This window comes from Cydia strobilella, chromosome 27, assembly GCF_947568885.1.
Source record: "Cydia strobilella chromosome 27, ilCydStro3.1, whole genome shotgun sequence".
NCBI classification, from domain to species: domain Eukaryota; kingdom Metazoa; phylum Arthropoda; class Insecta; order Lepidoptera; family Tortricidae; genus Cydia; species Cydia strobilella.
Genome location: NC_086067.1, coordinates 6,186,857 through 6,204,791, shown reverse-complemented (window position 1 = coordinate 6,204,791; position 17,935 = coordinate 6,186,857). Strand labels below are relative to the sequence as shown.

The following is a 17,935-nucleotide window of genomic DNA, read 5'->3' as shown; positions in this document are numbered from 1 at the left end:
GTTTCCGAGAAAATAGGCTGTGACAGACGGACAGACAGACAGACAGACGCACGAGTGATCCTATAAGGGTTCCGTTTTTTCCTTTTGAGGTACGGAACCCTAATAATGATGATATTCCCACGTAATGATTGAAAAAACTTCGAACTTCGAAAAATAACACATTTGTAGTAGTATATGAAGTTAACTAGGAATGGCATTATTTATATTTATTTATTACGGATAAAAAAAAACTGTATAAAATAAACGCACTGTACGCCTCAACTCTGTCTGTAGCTTTAGCTATAAATCTTAATCCGTCGATTTGACTTAGGTATTTATTTGTAAGAAACAGATAAAAAACAAATTAACTAATTGAGGCTTGTAAAGTATAATGCATTAAGGGAATATATTTTATTATAATTTACGACCTCCACTACACGCATGATCTACTCATACTCAAACAACAAAATATCTGCAAAAGATACACAAATACGAGGTATAGCGCCAAATGCCGCGCGCCTCTGGGTTGTAGGTTATTCTTTGAACCTCGTTCCGCCGCAGTCGCCGCACCGAGACGAAATTCACGTACGATCGCAGTGAGCGGGGTGCGGGTACAGAGACGCTGAGACGCTCAAGGCCAAATCAGCGAGAATCGTCTTAATAGTACATTATGATACAAGTGTGCTAAGTTGGTTATTACACACGAGGCGATATTGTGCGCGCGAGCTGTAAGCGAGCGCGCAATCAGAAAGCCGATGTGTGTAATGACCAATGCACACGCGTTTCATACGACGTTTTTCAACACACTTGCGAGAAAAAAAAAGATACTCATATTAATAAAGTTTTAATAGTTAAAACAGTTAGTATTGTGTGTTGCATCTGTCATACTGCCGGCCGCCCCTCGCCCCGGCCGGGCGCGCCGACCAATTAAAGAAGGCTCCCTTTCCATGCATATTATTAGCAATCAGTTACCTTCTTAACTCAGTCGGATAATATAATGAAAAAGCACGAGTGGAATAATACACTGAAAGAGCACGCGTGTTTAATATCTAGGATTATGAGCCAAAAATCGGTGGAATAAAAACGTCGTTTTGAGCAAGTGTGTTGAAAATATTATTTAAAAAAGCTCGCGGAGGGGTTAAAATGAAACATATTTAGTTTTGTACTGATGAGAGGTAGGTAACGAACAACACAATACAATTCATAAAATATATTTCACTTAACATTATCACGTAAAAATAAAACTTGGGTACATTTACAATTCGTTTCGTAATAATAAAATTTGAATAACAACTAAACTAAGTACGTAAGTACCTACATAGCTAATAACAATATTAGTAGATTCATTAATTAATTTGTGATATTTTGTATGATCTCATCGCATTAGATTGGCATTTTTAGATTTTCATAAAAACCTAGCAAGAAGTTATTAATAGAATAGAATAGTTTATTTTACAAACAATTTACAAAATAATAAATAATTGTAGAAGAGAAATAAGGTCAGAAAAATATAAAAATTGAATATATACACCGCGCATACTACGTTTATATCAGTGGCATCCAACAGCGTCGCAGAGTAACCGGTAACCGGTGGCGACGAGTAGGTTACCCAGCATGACATCCCTGTCATGCTGGGTAACTTACTCGTACGCCGCCTAGCCGACGCGCAGGTACTGCAGGAAGGTGAAACTGTATCCGTGCTGCTCGGCGACACTCGCGCACATTACGTTTATATCAGTACCATCCGACAGCATCGCAGAGTAGAAGGTAACCAGTGGCGACGAGTAGGTTACCCAGCATGACATCCCTGTCATGCTGGGTAACCTACTCGTACGCCGCCTAGCCGACGCGCAGGTACTGCAGGAAGGTGAAACTGTATCCGTGCTGCTCGGCGACTCCCGCGCACATTACGTTTATATCAGTACCATCCGACAGCATCGCAGAGTAGAAGGTATCCAGTGGCGACGAGTAGGTTACCCAGCATGACATCCCTGTCATGCTGGGTAACTTACTCGTACGCCGCCTAGCCGACGCGCAGGTACTGCAGGAAGGTGAAACTGTATCCGTGCTGCTCGGCGACACTCGCGCACATTACGTTTATATCAGTACCATCCGACAGCATCGCAGAGTAGAAGGTATCCAGTGGCGACGAGTAGGTTACCCAGCATGACGGGGAAGCCGACGCGCAGGTACTGCAGGAAGGTGAACCGGTATCCGTGCTGCTCGGCGACTCCTGCGCAGACTACGTTCGCGCTCGCGCCGATTAAAGTGCCGTTGCCTGAAAAAAAGATTTTTTTTCCATGTGCCATATATTTTTAGGGTTCCGTACCCAAAGGGTAAAAACGGGACCCTATTACCAAATTACTAAGACTCCGCTGTCCGTCTGTCTGTCACCAGGCTGTATCTCATGAACCGTGATAGCTAGGCAGTTGAAATTTTCACAGATGATGTATTTCTGTTGCCGCTATAACAACAAATACTAAAAAGTACGGAACCCTCGGTGCGCGAGTCCGACTCGCACTTGGCCGGTTTTTTATACATGAACAATTGAACAATACTTGTTTGGTTTTTAGGGTTGCGTAGTCAACTAGGACCCCTATAGTTTCGCCATGTCCGTCTGTCTGTCTGTCCGAAGCTTTGCTCTGTGGTAGTTAGTGCTAGAACGCTGCAATTTTGCATGGATATGTATGTAAAGCAATAAATGCGACAGTGGTAAAAGGGAAAACAAAAAAAACCTCCAAGACAGGCTCCGAAGCTAAGGGCCCAGGCTAATGGGGCCAGCGGCAGGGCTAGGCCCGCCGGGTCTGCTAAACCTGCTATCACCCGCACCATCATAGTGGTGAGGGGAATGTTGTCCACGAAGGCTGACGCTAGGCCCGACACCTGCAGAAATAGAAAACGATAGAGATTACTGCTAAGGTTGACTTGGGCGCTGTCACTGTCGAAAGACAGATTGAACGCTCTAATCGCGGCAACCCATTGGAAATAAAGTAATGTTCAATTCAAACTTGCTGCTTCTTAAAAGTTATACCTATGATAATAGTCTCTGTAAATGTATCCAAATCGTTATCTATTATTTTGTCTAGAGGAAAGACGCCCGTTTTCCGAAAACTTGACCCAGTCAAACATTAGATATGTTAATTTGAAAAACACTGACTGGAGAATTTGTTGAGCCACTTGGCCGCTCCGATATATATCTGATGGCAACTGTATGCAGACTGTAGACTTACCCACAATATGAGCATAATGGCCACCGTAAGACGCGACTCCTCGCCCACTTGTAAGATGAGAGACCCTGTTAGCTTGCCGATCCAGTCGATAAGCCCCAGTTTAGACAAGGCCTGAAATTAAAACGCCATTATCGAAAAGAATAGTAGAATAGAATGGAAATAGCGTCTAATAACGGGATGCCGTAAGCCAACACCCACCCACTGGCTCCCCGCTCTTAGCAACATAGCCAGCGCACCTGCGAAGAGAGAAATGCCTCCAACGCGAACTAGCGAAAGCGCACTGAAGTCTTGACCTACCAATCCATCAAGACCTCGAGGGCTTCGGAAGAAAACGACTTAAATCCCAAAACTCCCCATTACTGATGGGAAATTCCCTGACCACCCGTACCCTGAAGGAGGCATGGACCGCAGAATGGGAAGCCCTCAGAGACCAAGCGAACCCCTTCTCTGCTCTACCTCTGCGAGTACCCCCAGCAGGCTTCTAGGAACCCCGCGGGGTGTGGTCCGCTCTTGACCTCCTAAGAACAGAAGTTGGCAACTGCGGCCACCATTGGTACAAATGGAGCTGGAGCTCCTCTCCAGCCTGTGACTGCGGGCATCCAGATCAGACCATTAACAACATCATTCTGGAATGCCTCCTTACTAGATACACAGGCCATGTAGACGATTTTAAGATCCTGTCAGAAGAAGCAGTCGCGTATCTGGGAAGGGCGAAATTCTAAATATAAGTTTTTCCTTCTATAATATGTAATCCAGTGACACGTCGGTTAATAATAGAATGGAAATAATTTATTCGTAAGTACAAACACATGGGAGAAAATTATACAAAACAGAAAAACATAGGACGGAGAAAGTGCCACGAAATGGTCTCATCTCAGCATAATGCTGGCGACTTATCTGATCTTCCGATGAGGCAATAAGGTGACAAACACGGATAAAAGATACTTTTAATCAATAATACGAGTAAACGGATGGTATGCCCAGGGCTGGGATCGAACTAGCGTCTTCCGCATTCGTCGTAGATGCTATGACCGCGGGATCAACCGATCACGCCGGTAACGGCCGATATTTCTCGAGTATATGCAGTCTTTTATAAAGCCGTGCGGCATTCAAGCCGAAGAAAACTATAATTGTCTGCGTACCTCCATCAGCACGAACAACGCGGCGAAAAAAAGCAGCGTGGACCATTCGACCCTGGCCAGGATTGGCTCCAGGTCCTGGATGTCAGCCAGCAGGAGCAGCAGCAGAGCGCCGAGCAGCGCCGTCCAGCCCAAAGACAACCGCTCTGGAACACGGGAACATGTTACATTCGGGTTCAGACTAGAGCTCCCGATAACCGTGCTAGTGTTACACGCCGACCCGCGTGTATCCGTGTTCTTAACTGCGGCGGTATTAAGGACCCGAATCATACGAACCCGTCAATATCCGTTATAGAATTAAAGTTATAAATATAGATTTAATTGCTATTTGTATGAGATGCATGTAATTTTACCTAGACTTAAGAAAATTGAGTGCCCTGACAGGGTGTCATGTACCTACCATCCTCAAACTGTAACACCTAATGTATTATGAACATGACTGCAATACAATAAAGAATAAAGAATAAAGAATCTGCGTTCGGCTCTAGTAATTAGTAACTGGAGATGCATCGTCTGTCATTATCTGTACAAAACAGTCTGCTGATTTTTGCGGGGGAAGGGCAGGTCAAATGTATGGCTATTTGTGCGTAACGTATAAATAGTCATGTCAGATAAACTTCAGTCAAAACAATAAGTATGCACATTATACAAGGTTGATGTAAGCTCTTAAAGGTGACACCGGTTATTAAATCTTAGGTTAGTTCTAAGTAAGGCACCCCAGAGGTGCAAAGAAAGAGTGGAGAAAGGAGGAGTAATTATTCACAAATAATTCAATTCGCCGCTCTTTTAGATAAGATAACGCTTCGGCGCCACTATAGGCCCGGTCCCGCATGTAATAAGATGAGAGTGGATTCGGGTCCTCGGGGTACACGGATACAAGTGCGATAGAGAAAGGGAACGGCGTGTCAATGTATGAAATTCATCATGAGTTAGTGTTCTAACTTTATTCGTCTTTATTATATACCTACTTAATTACTTACGTAGGAAAGGAAAGGCGTGTAGGAAGAAGACAATCACGACGAAAGACACGCAGACACAAGACTTGACGAGGAGAGGCTTGTCTCTGATGCGGTACTGAAACATTTATTACATTATTCAAACAGGGTGACTTTGTTAATTTGACCATAGGGACTTTTTTACTAAAAACCAAACATTTGCATTTGACAAATGATTTGTGACATTTGGCAAAATCGAACTGCTAATGAAGGGCAGAATGGAACACCTACCACAAGCATTTAACGTCTTGGGGCTAATTGCAATCGTTTTGAGATGCACTATGATTGTAATAGTATTTTCCCCTCACTAGCTCGGAAAGCCGTCTTTTATCCTTTAAAACAAGCGGGGAAAAACGCATTTTATCCACTAGTGGGGAAAGTAATTTGACCTTGGATGGAGCGTGTTTAAGTAGCTTGACAGATAACAAAACGTAAAACGCTCATAATAATGGTTCGTTCGATATTAATTATCATTAAATAAATGGTTTGAGAATCTAATAGAAAATACCAGATTTAGCTTTATTTAATGATTTTAAGTCATAAACCTTAAAATTCCATAATAAACGTTTGTTTTTTAATAATTATGTTAAATATAATTCTGAACGAACAAGTTAGTCGATGCAATTTCAAAACGCATCATTGACATTTCATACGTCAGAAATGTCAACATTGTCAACAAAAATTTTACTTAATAACTTCTCACGTAAAAGTACAGAATTTCCAGTTTTCTGTTATAATATCGTAAAGAAATTAGTGATTCCAGTTGATGAAGATGATCTAACGCCTGTGGATGTTGCACTTTCCTTGCTATAGTGAGGGGAAAAGTTTTGTGTTACACACGGGTGCAAATGTATTTTACTTCTCGTGTGTTAAAACACTCACGGGTAAAATACAACTTTGCACCCTTGTATAACAAATAACTATTATACAATCGTGATATAATAGAGAGGTTTTCAGTCGAGTACCGTGTTTAGGCAACGAAGCTTGCTAAGTCTTGGGCTTGTTTTGTGTAGCTGTAGTTCTGAACGTTCGGGTGGTGCCGTTGTGCTTGTATCTACTTTCGTATCGTCGAAGACGGTCGGCAAATTTTGGAACAAAATGAGGATATTTTCTGACGAACTTACAAATTTCAAAGGATTTTATATTGAACAAAATAGGGTCTACAACTGTCTGGTACCGTAATATTAGCTGGCGTTGGTATGCATTTTTTTTGTAATATGAATATTTCTCTTATATCTGTACTGTTTCCCCAAAGCATTATCCCGTAATTAAGCCACGAAAAGGCGTATGCGTAGTAAGGCGTGTAGTACAAATAAAGACAACCGCCCGACTATCGGGCGTTTATGTCTTTTCTAAGGGAGCGCGGCGGCACGTGATTGGTCAAATTCTTAAAGTTGACTACATCGTATTGAAATGAATATTATAGTTGAGTTGGGAGCCCATACATGAAAAGTACGCAATTATAGTTTGGTATACAATAAAATCTTAATTCAACCACGACGTCGACGAGTAGAAAAATAATTATAATGGCATTTCAAACTGTTTTGTGGTCTTATTTTACTGCTAAAGATTTGTACCTACCTTCTGTTTCATCTGTGCCAGGGTGGAGCAGAACTTGGGGTCAGTTTTGTTCACGCCGCCGCCCGCCTCTCTCTTTAGTAATGCCGCGTTCAATCTTTCTACCTGTAAAAAAATAGTTATTTACGATACAAGTGCGATAAATAGGAAATTCGCTACGAGTGGCGAATTTTAAAACACGACCAAAGAGTGTTTGAAATCGACACGAGTTGCGAATTACCTATTCGCACGTGTATCGTACAACGTTTTACAGTACATAATTATGGCCCTTTATTTTCGACGTAGTTACGTAATGTGCTTATTATAGCACCTGTGTCGTATAGTAATGTAGCACCAGATGTACTGTAAAGGAGATTATGGCTACTACTATAGTATATTTCAAACACGAAGGGTCCGGTGACAGGTGTCATCTCCATATAGGTAAAGCCTGACCAGTAATATATGATCATTGTCAAGAGGGCGCTGTTCATTCTCATGTATAGGGTGACAGTTCAGTATAGTATGAAAAAAAATGTTACTGTTCAATTCCGCAACATGGCGCGTGATCATATATTCCTGGTCAGGCTTTACATACCTTAAAACGCCATTTTCGCAAAATTGTACTGGCATGACATCTGTCAGCGTACCCTTCCTGTTTGAAAAATAAGGTCAATGTGGATAAGACCGTCCATGAGATAAATAATAATAATAAATTCATTTATTAAGGACCAACTTGGATCAATTTGTGTTAGTGACGGTTTTATCTTAAGGCTAATGTTAGTATATACATAATATTGTCTTCGGTTACCGCGATAGTTACTCATGAAATAAAACTGAAAACGGATTATATCGCGTATATTGAATTTATATACATCCCGACGTTTCGAACCCTTTACAGCGTTCGTGGTCAACGGGTGACTGAGGAAAAATTACAAAGTGCAAAAATACCCACATACTAAAATAATGAACAATCATAGACTATAAACTTTAAGGCTGGTTGTACATGCAAAATCGGTTCATAAGGCTAGTTATACACTACAATTATTTTCAAGTAAAGATATATATATATATATATATATACGCGATAAAAACTACGCCGGCTCCAACCCTACACCACGGACCCGAGAAGATTTAATTCCCTCCTAAATTGTAGGAGGGTATCCCAATATGGGACCGGCAACAAACTCGGCGGGACACATCTTTTCAAAACATATTTTCTTGGATCACCTAAATTCCATCCATAGCAAAATGAAATTTACTGTGGAGTTGGAAAAAGACTGTTCTCTCCCCTTCTTAGATGTATTGGTAAAAAGAAATCCTGATAACACCCTAGGTCGCACTGTATATAGGAAACCTACTCATACTGATAGGTACTTAAATGGCAAATCGCATCACCATCCCAGTCAACTTGTTACAGTAGGCAAATCTTTGTTTCAGAGAGCCCAGAGGATATGTGATGACCAGCATCTGGCCGCGGAGCTCCAGCATGCCAGGCGCGGGCTTCAGGCAAACGAGCTCAGGATACCGCGGGTCAACCAGAGGTCCCACATTAAGATCCCCACAGTCGAGCGCAGGCCTGCCATTCTGCCTTTTGTCAGGGGGGTCACGGACAGGATCAGCCACATCTTGAAGCGTGCTTCTATAAAAACATATTTCAAGCCAATGAAGAAGATGTCACAATTCCTGAGGCCTGTAAAATGCAATACCCCTCTACAGATTGCAGGAGTGTACAGGCTGGACTGTGAGTGTGGCCTATCATATGTCGGGCAGACGAAACGGAGCATTTCCACTCGGGTGAAGGAACACATAGCTGATGTCAAGCACCGTCGACCTAGGTCTGCAGTCTGTGAATATGTCGTGGATAAAGCTGTAATGTTGTCACACGCGTCGGGACGAGTGTGGCAGCATGTACGATCTCCCTCGGTCCAGACGGGACCTCGGGTTATGTCTCGACAGCTCAGGGATGAGAGGACAGAGGGGTGAGTAAAGAAACACTGATTTATATCTCTACAATCTACGGGCTTTTATGCCGGTTTATTTATAATAAGATCAAACGGGTATGCTAGAGCCTACGCTAATGCGCACGGGACGGGATCCCTTATTCGGGATGTTAATGACGGGCGCGAATCCCTAATCTATCCGCGACAACCATGCGGGGTTGTGCTGACCCTCGGAACGGTCGGTAGGGCCAGGCTTACGGTGTACGGAACGGGATCGGGGTTGTACCGAAGGGATAGAGTGCTAACGCGTAACCACACACTGCGCTACTATTCCTTCGGGCGGAGTGACGGGATCTCGGGGCAAGGACAGTGTGCTGGGCGTCTACTACGCTCCCGGCACTACTGTCCTCAAGGGTAAGGTATAGAATCCTCTAGCAAGGTACCCGGGCTGACGCGTGAACCACACACCGCTCAACGTACCGAGGAAGAGGGGGAAGGAGTCTCTAGGGAGCTGACGCGTGAACCACACACCGCTCAGCTAGAGTGCAGTGCCCCTAGCAGCCGATCCGCGACTGCGAAGAACACTCGCGATCGCTGCGAGTGCGCGGCGTTATATACGGTTCGGCGCGCGGAGTGCGGGGCGCGGTCGGCGGTGGGGCGCGGTGCGCGGACAGGCGGCCGGTTCTGCGTGGCTGTGTTGCGGTGCCGCCTTGTATGTGTGCGTGCTGTGGCGCGTCATCACAAAGCCAATCACTCAATCAAGTTTGATAAGCCTCTGGTTCTTGCCAAGGAGAAGCGTTACATACCCAGAATGCTGCGCGAGGCCATTGAGATTAAGAAATATCCAAACTTTAATAGGGAAGATGGCTTTTCTTTACCACCAGCTTGGGATCCTGTAGTCCATCTGATAAAGGAGCAAGCGAGAAATAGACTGTGAGACCTTAGTGTTGGATGATGTTGGACTTTCTGAGTATAATATGTTTTGAAAAGATGTGTCCCGTCGAGTTTGTTGCCGGTCCCATATTGGGATACCCTCCTACAATCTAGGAGGGAATTAAATCTTCTCGGGTCCGTGGTGTAGGGTTGGAGCCGGCGTAGGTTTTATCGCGTATATATATATATCTTTACTTGAAAATAATTGTAGTGTATAACTAGCCTTATGAACCGATTTTGCATGTACAACCAGCCTTAAAGTTTATAGTCTATGATTGTTCATTATTTTAGTATGTGGGTATTTTTGCACTTTGTAATTTTTCCTCAGTCACCCGTTGACCACGAACGCTGTAAAGGGTTCGAAACGTCGGGATGTATTATAAATTCAATATACGCGATATAATCCGTTTTCATAGTTTTATTTCATAGTATATACATAATTATTTACTGACTAGCTAACTATATACTAAAATTATAAAATTCTAGTTTCTAGTTTATAAGACTGTCTACATGCTCTTTCGTCGCTTCTGACTTGCTTTTGTATATATACTTCGCTTATATGTAGTACTATACAGGGTGGCCAAAAAATATGAGCATTCTGCATTCCCGTTGCCAGGGAGGTTTTGGGATTATACTGAGCAACTTTTACTATGGGCCAACCACGTAATAGCAAAAAAAAAAATTTTACCCTCCCATACAAAATGGACCAGTCCGACCAGCCAAAATGTATGAAACAACCAAAATTTTTATTGCGAATTCGGCTTTGGTCCCACAGTAAAAGTTGCTCAGTATAAGGATGACTCACGTTAGACCGGGCCGTGTCCGGGCCGGAGCTTCCGGCGCTTCGTTTTCTATGGAAAGCACCACGTGTCATGTCATAGAAAAGTAAGCGCTGGAAGATCCAGCCCGGACACGGCCCGGTCTAACGTGAATCATCCTATAATCCTAAAATCTCACTGGCAACGGGAATGCACATACTTTTTGGCCACCCTGTATAATAAGGTTATATTACAACTACCTTCTTTTCTAGAGCTTTCCTTACGATATCCTCATCTCTGGAGTATAGAGACAAGGAGCCAGCTGCTCGCTTCCACACCGCTATTTCTTGACGCATTTCTGCAATTGGTGAAATGGTTGTCGTGACTGTGTCGTAAGTTTGCATAGTAGACAGTGACAAACCTAGTACTTAGGTTATGGATGGTATAGAAAGGATCGCAATCTCTTATGGCAGAATTGTTGTAAAAGTGACCGCGTTAAGCTTTAAATAATAGTTCCTAATCTCTCCGGTGGCGCTAGTTAGGCTCTGGGACATGAGTATAACATGAACCATATAAGGCAACAAATAACCCGACCAAATTACCTAGGTTGTTTTTGGTAGTATTTCGGTGTATGGTGGCGCCGCCTAATTACTGTTTTTTGATGGACACTTTCCATACATAGAGATTTGGCTCCTTTATACAGTCTCCATGACTTAGGTAGATACTAGGTTTGTCACTGTCACAAACACTAGTCCTAATAATTAATAGAATCAGGCGTTACTTTGCGTAACGAAAAGATAATGTGCTAGTCAATCAGTGCTACCCCGTTATATAAGAATCCGTAGAGAATCCGGAACGTATATAATATTTATATAATTTAGTTTTGGGTCGTTAGAATAGGGAATATTACGCGAAACTCTGCCAGGGCGCCACTACCACAATCTGAGGGTCTCTCGCGCAACAAGAAAATGGAAATTTCGTTATCACTGTCACTCTTGCATATTCGACGATAAAGAGGCAGATAGCAAAATTTCGGATTCGCGTTTCCCGGTAAGAAACCGCGTTTCTCTGTAAGAAAACCGCCTTGATGCATCAATGTCATATTTTATTATCTCTGAAAACTTGTCAAAAACCTGTTAAACACGAATTAATAAACTAGTGGATGTGAAATGACTCCTATTTAGTATGAAAACCAGTGTCGCTAAACTCACACATTCATAGCCACGTTAAAATACGTCACACACTTACAAAATTGCTCTGATTCGTAGCAACTTTCCATACCAAAAGGTTATTACCGGTGGACATTTCTCGAACGAATATCAACTGTAGGCTACATGAGTGACGGTTTAAAATATAATGTCAAAGCTATATGACATACGACTCTTTCATTATCTCATTCATCTCACTAAAGCTCGCTCAACGTTCACCTAATACAACTACTCAACACCAGATGGCGTTATTTTATATAATTTTAAAATTACAGGCGAGAAAAGGGCTAAAAAACCAGTATAAGTAAGGTCTAATTACGCATGGTTTGTTACGGATCTCACGGTCACGTTACACTGGTGTTTTCGAGATCTTACACGCCTGCGAGTAGCTAACCGTTGGAACTTCTTTCCATTCGACGATATAGGGAGGGGACAGTGTAATCGGAGTGTTTTATCGATATTTGTGTGTTCAGTTAGGTATTGATATTTCATTACCGTATGTTTTAACACATTTAGATGATACTTTATTTATGATTATAATATAGGTAGTGATAATCGTGATTGTATGAAAAATAATATGTAGTAAAGTACAACAAATATCTAACTAGAAATTTGTTTCTTATTAATTGACCAACTAGGTTGTTAATGTGAATATTAAATATATCTTAAAGTCAAACAGATAAAATCATAGTTCTTTAAATGTCTATTAACTCGGTATTGCTGTTATTTTGTAATCACAAATCTGCAATTACTTACATAGGTAAGTATTCGTCTTTAACAATATATTTACTTGTAGCAGCATTTAAGGCCAATCTAGACGGAACAACCTGATTAAATTGTCAAATTAATTGTATGGTGTGAAAGCATACATGAAACTGGCTCATCGATCCCACTTGATTTGATTGTAAGATTGTGACCTATCAAATCAGGAAGGGGGGCGGCAAAATTCCAATATTTGACGCTAGTTTGCGTGGTACGGAACACTTTTAATTAATTTGGTGAGCCCGAATGTCACTAATAATTACTAAATTAGTAACTAAGTTTTAGTTTTACGTTTAATTGAATAATAATAATTGTTAATCCGATAATAAATAAGTTTTAGGCGTGTGGACGCTAGATGAGATCTATGGCAATTTTATCCCCAGAAATCTTTCTCTAAGAAATGCTCCTAGCAAATGGTGCTATATTTTTGCGGAAACTAATTTTCTTGCCCAGTAGCATTGATCCATTTGTTTTTAATATCGGCATCTTGTGGTAACCTACAATAATTAATAATAAAGAAATAGAAAATATAAAACGTTTATTCATGGCACATTGCATGCATTGTACGCATAAGTGCATTAAGTACCTAGTCTAATTATATTAACGATGAGAATATGATGGGTGTAAAAAACAAAAACGTATGTAAAGGAATACGAAGGTTTGAAAGGTTGCCATGAAATGACCCCGACTTAACTTAGTGCTTGATGACCAGAGCTGCCATATTTACTAAGACATTGATTATCCCAAATAATAATTAGAAACGTGTCTAAAATAATAATTTATTACCGAACCAAACATCAAACTTGAAATATCGTAACTTTAACTTTATCGATATAAATATCGACATTGCGCAGCATCTGAGTAGCGAAGTTATTTGACATTTAGGATAGCGAATATTCCAGATAAACGTAAAGAATAGTGACAAAGGATTGTGAACTCTAAGTTCTAACTGATAAAATATAGATTTACTTAACGAACATTCGTAAATAATGCAATATAAACAGATTTTTCGTATTTATCGGATTATATTTAAATAAATAACCACCGGTGATAGGAAATACCTCCACGTGAAAGATTTTTTAAACCGCTGTGATTTCTGCAGCTTAATACTGCACAATACGGCATTTTAAATTTAATTATCAATTTTTGTTAGACGAGCGTACGTACGACGTGAATGTCATTCGAGTATGAAGTTTACACAACAACTGAGCATAGTCTGTGCATAAAGTGAGTCGGTCGCTACTAACTGTCGGATAGACGGGAACGCCCACTTGCCATCTCCATCCTACTCCGTGGTCCTGCACTAGTGGCAGAACATTGCAGTAATATCCCCTATAGTCTCGATGAGTACTTGTCAGTGGGGATAAAAGTACGGTCAGCGACAAAAGCTTGTATCAAAAATGAAATTTTTGCCAAAAACTTATATCTACCGTAATTAAATTGGAACTATACCTTGAATCTCCCTGGGCACGTCGTGTCTCAACTTGTTCAGGTCCCGAAACATGTATCGTAGTTGTAGATATGTCTGCACACACACCAGCAGGATGCCCACACCCATGTGCAGCGTGAACGTCGTGAAGTTTATGTTCTACAACAAAATAAACTGTGAAGAAACCCGGCTAGTCCCGATACGAATAAGGCCTGCAGCGGTATCATGGTCGCATTTTTATCACCTGTCATGCCATGCGTCACTTTCGCACTTACATATTTGTTAGAACGTGACAGGCATGGTGACAAATCATCTGAGCCCTACTGGTTTCCCTCTGGGTTAGAAGGTCAGACGTCAGTCACTTTCGTAAGAACTAGTGTCTGAGTGAATTGGGTAGTTGACAATTTTTATTGATGGTATCAGTCGATCAGATTTGTTTTGAGGATCAAATGTACAATATACAAATACAAAAGTCACAAATGATGGTCAGTCTGGCTTCTTCACTTTACTTAGCAAACGCTCTAATACAAATGGCAACACATCGTGACGTCACTTGGTCACTTTGCTTAGAAGCCGTTTCGATGTATGGAAAATGGAGTTTTTCTGAACTTATGTACCAGTCGCTTTTCGGTGAAGGAAAACATCGTGAGGAAACCGGACTAATCCCAACAAGGCCTAGTTTCCCCTCTGGGTTGGAAGGTCAGATGGCAGTCGCTTTCGTAAAAACTAATGTCTACGCCAATTCTTGGGATTAGTTGCAAAGCGGACCCCAGACTCGCATGAGCCGTGGCAGAAAGGCCGGGACAACGCGAGGAAGATGATGATGATTTTTTAAGTGTCCAATTTATTGTGATAAATTACTCATTTTCTATCTATTCACCTAGATTTTAGTTATAAAATTCAACATGTGGCACAGGGGCAGATCCAGGGGAGACAGGGGGGTCATAGGGGTCATATTTTTCTTAAACTGGCGACCCCACCCCCCTGACTTTATTAGTCAGGCGACCCCTCCCCCCTGACTACAAAACTGGATGAGCATACCTCTCTCAGCACAGCGGGGTGGCTGGCTATAATGACGTTGGGGGGATCCCCCACGGGGGTGGCGGCGCCCCCCACATTGCTGAAAATCACCATCGACATCAGGACTGGCACTGGATTGAGTTGCATCACTTCGCAGAGCCTGCAAAATGTTTTAAAACAAGGTTAATGTAATGACATATTTGTACGTGAAGTACAAATAGTCATACATTTGACGTGCCCCTTCCCCGCAAAAATCGGCAGACTGCTTTGTAAGTACAGAAAATGACAGACAAGGCGACTCCAGCGGGCGCAGCATGGTTCCATTTTTATCGCCTGTCACTATGCCCGTCACTTTCGCACTTACATACTTGTTAGAACGTGACAGGCATGGTGACAAGCGATAAAAATGCGACCGTGCTACCGGCGCAGTTACTAACTCTAAGTCGTGCGATAGTGGCTGGACATGGCGGGTCAATGTAGGTACGAAATTCTTCGTGATTAGCGTCCTTACTTTAGTAGATAGAACAATGCTCGAAAATCTTTTTCCGCCATGGCTTTACGCGACATTTCCAACTTCACCACTTAGATGGTTAGCAGTTCTCAACTGTTCCCAGAAACTGGCTGCCTAATAGCTTCCCTACTTTACTGATGCTACTGTAAGTACCTGATGGTGACAGGTGTCATGAGCAGAACCGTGGTCACGTTGTCCAGGAATGTGGAGAAGACGGCCGTGAAGAGACACAGGCAGTTGATCAGGGGCCACGTGCGACCTCCTGTCACCTGAAACATAAGGAAACTTTACTTTAGATGTAAGGGTATGTGATGCGGAGGGATGAAAGTCATGTGACGAGACGAGAAAGATAGGTGGAGGGAAGTAATAGGAAAGGAAACCGTGGAAAAGGTGGATGGACTGTGTGAGACATATATAAAACGAACGCAAATGAATGATGAGATGACGGGCGACAGAGGTATGAAAGAAAAATACATGCTGCGCCAACCCCAATACACTTTTCGTCAGTCGCGACACATATGACACCTACTCAATATTTACGTGCCGCCAGGTGATACATTTTTGTCTCACCTCAAACGCCAACAAAGCTAAATAATCCAGCAATCCGGTCTCAGCCAATATGGCGACCAGCAGCATCATGCTGAGTAACAGCAGTAAGGTTTCCACGTCAGGAGACCACCTCTGGCAGCGAGGGTCAGGAGCCGATGTTTTACCCTCAAAAGCCAGCAACGCCAAGTAATCCAGCAGACCGGTCTCAACCAAAATGGCAATCAGCAGCATCACGCTGAGTAACAGCAGTAAGGTTTTCAAATATAGCCAGAAGACCAGCTCGGGCAGCGAGGGTCAGAAGCCGATGTTTTTGTCTTACCTCAAAAGCCAGCAAAGCCAAGTAATCCAGTAAGCCGGTCTCAGCCAAAATGGCGACCAGCAGCATCATGCTCAGTAACAGCAGCAGTGTTTCCACATCCAACCAGGAGACCAGCTCGGGCAGCGAGGGTCGGGAGCCGGTGAGCGCCAGGACGCCTACGGAGAGAGACGAGGAGAGCAGCGCGGCGATTGTGCGGTTTACAATCTGGAAAATGGATTATAACATCGGCTTTATACATCAGTAGTCACTGAGAATCTCGAAACATCACTGAGCCTAGTTGATTTCGATGTAGGGAACGTTACCGCCACCCCACCTCACCCCACCCCGCCCGACCACCTACGGCCTTAACCTATAACTACGCTGACCGAGTCCTGACATGCCCTCGGTGTGGACGAGCACTGCAGACGAAAATTGGATAATGCAGTCACATGAGGGCGCACGAGCGGGCGGACCAGCTCAGTTCCCGCTCCTAGACATAATTTGCAGTCGCTGTGGCCGAAATCGGTCGGGAGAGAGATGATGATGAGGAAGCGTTAAAGAGGAGGTAGGTACTAGGGTAATAGAAGTATACGAGTACGGGAGTATGGGTATGTTTTATAATTTTTGTACACTCCAGCCTGTACCGGTTTCATCATCATTATAATTTAAGAGCATGCTGGCTCTTGTTGGTTCTTGCAGGTTCTTTCGGTCTCTGTCAGACACGACATATGCTTTTGCTTTCAGTTGTTGTGTTTTTTATACCACGTCGGTGGCAAACAAGCTCGTGGTTTTTCGTACCGGTTTACAATAACAGTTTTGAATGACCGTGAAACTAGCCGTAAATCATTGAAAACTATTATTTTAGTACGACCGGCAACGCAAAAATCCCACAATTAAAAATTTGAAAAAATATTAATATTCAGGGTCAATGCCAAGTTACTAGTACCGATTTAGGCCACAAGATGGCAGACCCTCCAATGCTAAAGGGAACTGTAGGGGGCAGCACATGAGTCATGCTTATAAGCATGATTAAGTGTTATTGTTATGCTTGAGGCCACATCCACAAGGTGGCAGACTTACCAACGCGAACAGAACTTACCTCAAAACAGTAAATTACCTCAAATATGACGAGGATATACAAAGTGCACAGGAGAACAGTCGCGTATATAAGGCCGTCTCTTTCTTCCAGAGGACTTATGACGTAGCTCACGGTGAGAGGGACTGTAGTGTTGCTGGATGACTGCATTCGAAGGGACAGTACTGAGCCTGGAAAATAAGCAATTAATTATCTTTTTATTGAAGTAAAACTTCTTTAGGCGCGACTAGAGGGTAACTCAGATTTTTTTTCTGACGGATGTAACGCTCAGTAGTGACACACGCACAATAGGACACACGTCAAAGTGAAAGTTTTACTTCAATTATGGACGGTATAGAAAGGACGACAATCTCTTATGGCAGAACTATTGCAAAAGTGACCAGCTTTCAGCAGTAAATATTAGTTCCTAATCTCTCCGGTGGCGCTAGTTAGGCTCTGGGACATGAGTATAACATGAACGATATAAGGCAACAAATAACCAGACCAAATTACGTAGGTTGTTTTTGGTAGTATTTCGGTGTATTGTGGCGC

The 17,935-nt window shown here is 42.5% G+C and overlaps 1 protein-coding gene across 1 annotated transcript in view; it reads right to left on the bottom strand.

Moving 5' to 3' along the window:
- Positions 1 to 1,174: 1,174 nt before the first annotated feature.
- The window catches only part of LOC134753600 (P protein-like), a 96,430-nt gene continuing 79,669 nt past the window's right edge, over positions 1,175 to 17,935 (bottom strand). Inside the window, exons 9-22 of the mRNA XM_063689524.1 lie at positions 17,426 to 17,574; positions 16,330 to 16,533; positions 15,615 to 15,730; positions 14,972 to 15,110; positions 13,954 to 14,089; positions 10,792 to 10,889; positions 6,925 to 7,026; positions 5,329 to 5,422; positions 4,352 to 4,494; positions 3,210 to 3,320; positions 2,715 to 2,862; positions 2,012 to 2,257; positions 1,828 to 1,978; positions 1,175 to 1,794 (exon numbers count right to left, since the gene is read on the bottom strand). Of these exons, the coding sequence (XP_063545594.1) occupies positions 2,082 to 2,257; positions 2,715 to 2,862; positions 3,210 to 3,320; positions 4,352 to 4,494; positions 5,329 to 5,422; positions 6,925 to 7,026; positions 10,792 to 10,889; positions 13,954 to 14,089; positions 14,972 to 15,110; positions 15,615 to 15,730; positions 16,330 to 16,533; positions 17,426 to 17,574 (1,616 nt within the window). The 3' untranslated portion in view covers positions 1,175 to 1,794; positions 1,828 to 1,978; positions 2,012 to 2,081. The remainder of the gene's footprint in view (positions 1,795 to 1,827; positions 1,979 to 2,011; positions 2,258 to 2,714; positions 2,863 to 3,209; positions 3,321 to 4,351; positions 4,495 to 5,328; positions 5,423 to 6,924; positions 7,027 to 10,791; positions 10,890 to 13,953; positions 14,090 to 14,971; positions 15,111 to 15,614; positions 15,731 to 16,329; positions 16,534 to 17,425; positions 17,575 to 17,935) is intronic.